This window comes from Lytechinus variegatus, chromosome 2 (genome assembly GCF_018143015.1).
Source record: "Lytechinus variegatus isolate NC3 chromosome 2, Lvar_3.0, whole genome shotgun sequence".
In the NCBI taxonomy this organism is placed as follows: Eukaryota; Metazoa; Echinodermata; class Echinoidea; order Temnopleuroida; family Toxopneustidae; genus Lytechinus; species Lytechinus variegatus.
In genome coordinates, this window is record NC_054741.1 from 52,586,014 (window position 1) to 52,592,013 (window position 6,000).

General features: G+C 35.9%; 1 protein-coding gene across 2 annotated transcripts in view; it reads left to right on the forward strand.

Annotated features, from left to right (window-relative positions):
* LOC121408341 (cytoplasmic tRNA 2-thiolation protein 2-A-like) overlaps positions 1-5,752 on the forward strand; it is a 30,316-nt gene extending 24,564 nt beyond the window's left edge. For both annotated transcript variants that reach the window (XM_041599773.1, XM_041599775.1), the window contains exons 12-13: positions 634-692; positions 3,970-5,752. In XM_041599773.1, coding sequence (XP_041455707.1) covers positions 634-692; positions 3,970-4,024 — 114 coding nt within the window. In that variant the 3' untranslated portion in view covers positions 4,025-5,752. The remainder of the gene's footprint in view (positions 1-633; positions 693-3,969) is intronic.
* Positions 5,753-6,000: the final 248 nt, after the last annotated feature.

Consider the following 6,000-nt stretch of genomic DNA (forward strand, 5'->3'; position numbering starts at 1 on the left):
ACAGTAGGGTCATGTAGGAGCCCTTATGTCTGTTATATATCACTCTTCTGACACTTCACATCTATTTTCCCACCTCTAGCATAGCTGCCAGTAATTTCAGCATTTCAAGAAAGAAATTGATAACTTCATATAAATCGATAATTTCAACTTTGGCTTAGGTGTGAATATGGGAATGACAATGATCTGCTTGGATTTGGGGTCATGAGTTCAAAGGTCACAGAGATCATTATATTTGAAAATACTGTTTGTCATATCACCAGGTAATATATAATAAACACCTGTCACCTTCACAAATACTGTATAATTAAAGTTAGTATAAATACTTGTAGAATTTTGTACACTAGATGCTATCTCATTCATCTTTAACTTCTATGTGACTTGGACACCTCATTGTCCAATTTACTTTACCAATTATTTATCTATCAGGTCTGGAAATCTGAGCCAACTCCACGAATACTGTATTATTATAGTTAGTATAAATACTTGTAGAATTTTTAACACTCAATGCTACCATATCCAAATTTCGTCTTCAATAGCTATGTGACATGGACACCTTTTTGTGCAATGCATTTGTTTAAAAAAATTATTTATTTATTTGATTGATTCATTTGTCCCTCTCTCCCTCTTAAACAGAAAGAAGTCAATTCCCTCCCGGATTATGTTTTAGAGGAAGCAGGAAGAAGGCAGAGGAGGTAAGGAATGATAAATATTTCTTAATTTGAATTTTTAACTCTTTACATGTCATAGTTATTAATTTATTCTGCCCAACCCACATTAACTCCTGCTCAAAAAACATCTGGAGATCTGGGTATGGCTGATGATTTCTCCTATTATTGATATCATTGGAAAGATCATTTAATTTTCTTTAAAAGGAATGATACTCTGGTATGATCATACCCTCTTGAATTTAATGCTGCACTATGAAAACAAATGGTCATGAAGAATCAATAAGAACTTGTTCTTTTGGATGTCATGAAGTATTTTTTTTGAAAATGTTTTATTGTTTTCTCTCAAATTAAATCCATACAGTTCACAAAGTAACAATTGTAAAAAATAATTCAAACAAATTACTTAAACTCTTATACATTATGCACATCATGTAATATTATTCTAATACCGTTTTCATACTGAAGGCGAAGTGGAGTTACTCCGGAATAACTCCGGATTGAGTTAATACGCTTGTACTGCGGACCGACTTTAACCCCCTTTCATATTTGCAAGCACCGCAGCGGTGTATCCACAGTCATTGCCATGGTTTCCAAGCGAGTTCGCGCCATACGTGTGGCGAGATCACAGCGATAAGCACATACCGCATTTCCGGTGCGAAGTAACTCCGTTTGTAACCCTCTTCTCGAAGTGGGTTGAGTACTCCGCTTTGAATCCGGATCGAACTAATCTCAGAATTTTCATATTGCCCTCCAAAGTGGAGTAACTCCTCCTGGACTCCGGACTAACTCCACTTCGGCTCTCACTATGAAAGGGGTACAAGACACTGCATCATACCAGATGAGTGTGACTCACAAATATCAGAGAAAAAAATCCATAAAAGTATATGCGGTTGTACCTGCCCCCTCCTTACCCACCCTCCCCCATTCCCTCCACAAACACCCATACTTCACACCCTCAAACACACACTACATACTCCCTTGCATACTGTGCCCGCGTTCCGTTTGAAACAAGAAAAACACCATCTGTTAGCCCCAAGTTAACTTTGTAGAAGTCTCTCACGATATTCTCTGTATCTTCCTTCACCGATTTCTCAGGGATTCCCATAATCACGACATTTTCACGGCAAATATAAGCGGCGAGTTTGTCAATTTCTTTTCCTCTTTCCAGCTGTTCTTTCATTTCGTTTTCCAGATGCGGAATCTCCTTCTTCAAATGCTCTGTTTGATGATTTTGAAATCTAAGCGCTTCAGAAAACTCCCTTCAATGCTTGTCAAAGCTTTCAACATGCTGAGATAAATGAGTTTCCAGCTTAGTTAAATGTTCATTTATTTTTTCCCATATGGGAAAAGTTATGAAGGGCTTTCTAGCATGCTGTAGATGGGGCTGGTTGGTGTAAGCGGTCGACGCCGCTTCGACCTGGCGTTTCCAGTGGTAGCCTTGCTCATTTTGTTCAATATAGGACCAGCTCAAATTTGCGTACAGAACAAGTAACGAAGGGGAGGAGCAGCTCGAACTCGTTCTTACTCTACTGCAGTCATTTTTTGGTATGGTTGAGTGATAGTTATGAATACACGTACATGTTTTTTTTTGTATGTGTTAATGCTCGCTTGTGCCGATTTTCATTTTAATCCATTTAATGTTAAAAATGGGTACTTCCAAAATTATGTCATTTTTGCTTTTGCACCTCCATGTGAACCATAACCATGAAAGTTAGGGTGTCATTTTAATCAAAGACATTTCAATTATTGTTTTTATGGTATCAGTAATCCATCAGTTATATCCAAGGCTAGGGAAAAATGCTAAAAAAAAACAGATTCCAAACTTTTTTTGAGGAGTTTAAAAAGTCCTACTCAGATCATTCAGTGCCAAGAGCTTTTCTCTCTGCGCCATGGGTTAATAAGGGCCAACTTAGCCAAGAGACCAACATTAGATGGCGCGCTTACAATTTGCGCTTGCAACGTCGAATCATCATTGTAATACTAAAACATACTGGCGTGACTGCCTTTCACTTTTCCCTTCTTTCCACATAACTGCACATAAAATCATGATGATTCGTAGTACGATCACGAATAAGTAAAAATGGGTTAGAGGAGCACTGGTGTCCCTGGTGTAAAACTGATAAATCTAGATGTTGGCAACAATATATCATACTAAACTGACATAGCACAATAAATAGGTCACGATTAAATAACATAAAATGGCATCACCAACAAAATAATCATATCCAAAATCATCAACAAGAATCTCAACACCAAGATCATCTGCTACAGATTCAGTGATTAAATTGAGCTGTGATCCGCTCTTCAATTCAACATTAATCCATGAATTATCAATTGTGCGGGCACAAAAACAAGGTTTATTCAATATCTGCCTGCTAGCAGAAAACTGGCGCAACCCTGATTGTGACAAACTGCTAGCCTAACGCCAGCTCGACGCAGCGTGAACGGCTGCCGCGGCAGTCAAAGCGGCCCTGGCCATGGTATATGTGGGACTACACAAATTTATATTCGGGAAGAAACCCAACCTCTCGTCTACCACTGATAGAACACGGCGTGCCTAGCCCCAATTTATAGGGTTAAATTACCTTGGGAAGGCTTTATACTCGATGTGGATACAATCCAACTGCCACCACGCCATGTGTTAATAAAGGCCAACTTAATGTAAAGTAAATAAACTTGACAACTTTGAGTTAAAGTGTAACTGTCTTTAATAACCATGGCCAAGAGACCAACACAAGGTGGCGCGCTTACAGTTAGCGCATGTAACATCGAATCATCAGTATAATGCTAAAACAGCACACTGGCGCTGATTGTTCCTATCCTGCCTAACTTGAACTCACCATGGTTTGTTATTGCTGGGAAGCAATATGCTTTCTTCATTAATCCCTAGACTTGGCCTCATAGCATAATAAGAAATTTATAATTGATATTTATAATCAGTAAGGCCATGGACAAATATGAAGACCAGAGGGGTGTTTCACAAAGATTTAATTGCTGATGCGTACATGATAAACATCGCGCAATCTTATTGATCAATACACAGTAGTATGCGTCCTCTTGGCATGATGTGACCAATGCGGTCATGCCTTTTATACTGCACACAACGAGGCATTTCAGTACGACTTTAAGTTATACTTAAATTGTTGTGAAACACCCCCTGATATTAGTTTTTGGAATAATGTTTCTCCCAGTTTAGTGAAGCACTCCTCTCTCCCAGTCCTTATTTTACCTGTCAAAATGAGCCAATGACTATAAAAGTGACATTATTTGAAACAAGTTTCTATAATTTCCTGTTTCATAGGTCTGTGATGAAAGAAGAAATCCAAGACTTTTTGCTGACGGATGAAGACAGATAACAAACAAAGCAGATCATTCATTTGCATTTTCATCGTTAGAGTAATCTTTGAATTATATAACAGGGCCGGTATTCCTTAGAGGGTTAAAGGTCAATTAAGTCAACCCTAACATAAAGTTAAAGTGAATAAATCAAGAAAAGCAGTGAATATTTTGTAAATATAGGATGTGAAATAAGAAAGCTATGAAAGTTATGCTTAATATCACATAACACTTGTGTGACCAGCACAGAAGATATGCAGGTGAGAGAGTTGATGACATCATCACACTCAATATTTTTTTGTACATGATAATATTATGAATACAAATTTTTTTTAGATATGATTATATAAATAAGGTCTTGATTGAATCAATCACATTACTGGTAATTACATCAGAAATTACTCCTGTTCTTTGTGCAGTCTATCATGTTTCACATTATAATGAGGAAAGAAAATAGAATTTTTCATATTTGATTTGAAATAATACAAAAGGAATAGTGGATGTGTGACATCATCAGCTCCCTTGGTTGCATCAGGGTAGTGGGAGGTTCCTACTACCCTGGTTGCATACTACCCATGTTGTGCATATTTTTATGTAGTATGTATTTAACTTCTTGTTATCTTTTCAGTCATTCACCTTCACTTGTTTACAAACTCCCCCAATGTCATCTAAGAATTAAAAAAAAAACCAATGCCATTTAACTCCTAAACCCTGACCGTAACAGACCAACCCTCAGTGAGTCAGCCAACTTCAAGGAACGAAAGTTCTAAGAAGTATGGCTCTCACTTCCAGCCCCGGTCACTTGCACAGAGCATCACCACACCCCTTATAACAGAGAAAGTTTGATAGACAGTTACCTGAAGACCAATCGGAACAAGGTTAGATCACTCCCACCTTAAATTGCTACACCCCCAAAACTAATGATATAAATAAGACTTCTTGATGATTAGAAAGATATAGCATACTAGACCCACACTCATCCATATATACTGACTGACTGACTTCAAGACTTAGACGTCCATCCAATATTATCTTAACTTCAGAATCTCAATCTAATACTTCAAAATTATTATATTCATCATCTCCTGTTTTATTTGAATATTCATGTACTTTGAATTGTAAACTGTAGCTGAATACTGATGATTAAATACCCTGTGATTTTGAACTGTATTACTTCAAAGTTTCTTCATTACGCTTCCCTTCTAAATTATAATTACCGATCCCAACACGACAATATTGTATTATGAAATTAAGGGAAAATTTTATGAAATTGTCCTTGCTCATCTCTTCATGTTAATACATAAGATGCTGATGAAGTTTGCAATGTTATCGTTTAATCTACCTCTATTTCACTTAATTTAAACAACTTGTTGTTGAGGTGGACTTTGATCTTTTACAAAGTATCTTGCCTGTCTTAAAGAAATACTTATTTTCTTGTAAGTTTCACTAATTCCTACAATTAGTATTGTTCATTATTCCAGTGCCTGTCTTAGAACTGCAATTGTTTGAATGATGTGAAATTTTCAAATTTATAATTTGTCGATTTTATTTTACGAATTGATGGCACTGACTAAAATGAAATAATTGTGTTTTTCTCTCTTTTGTATGAAATCATTTTCAAGAATCGAAAGGGCTGAAAATATTAGAATATAATCATTGTAACTTTCTGATATGTAAAATAAGCATTCATATTACATTTTTTTTAAGAATGATAAAAAGATCACAATAGAAACTGTTAAATTTGCAATTGTATAATTTGCGATTTGCAATTGCATAATTCAAACCATTATGAATTAATAAATGACCAATGGATGAAAAAAAAACTTTATGGCCACCACAAATATTGGAATGTCAGATTATATACTACAATATAATTCACATTATGTAGTTTTTACCAAAGCTTAATGTATTAAGCATTTTGAGAAGAATGTTAGGTGGTATTAGTCATATTTATTTATTTATTTTTTACACAATGTTTTAAATTTCATGCTTGTTT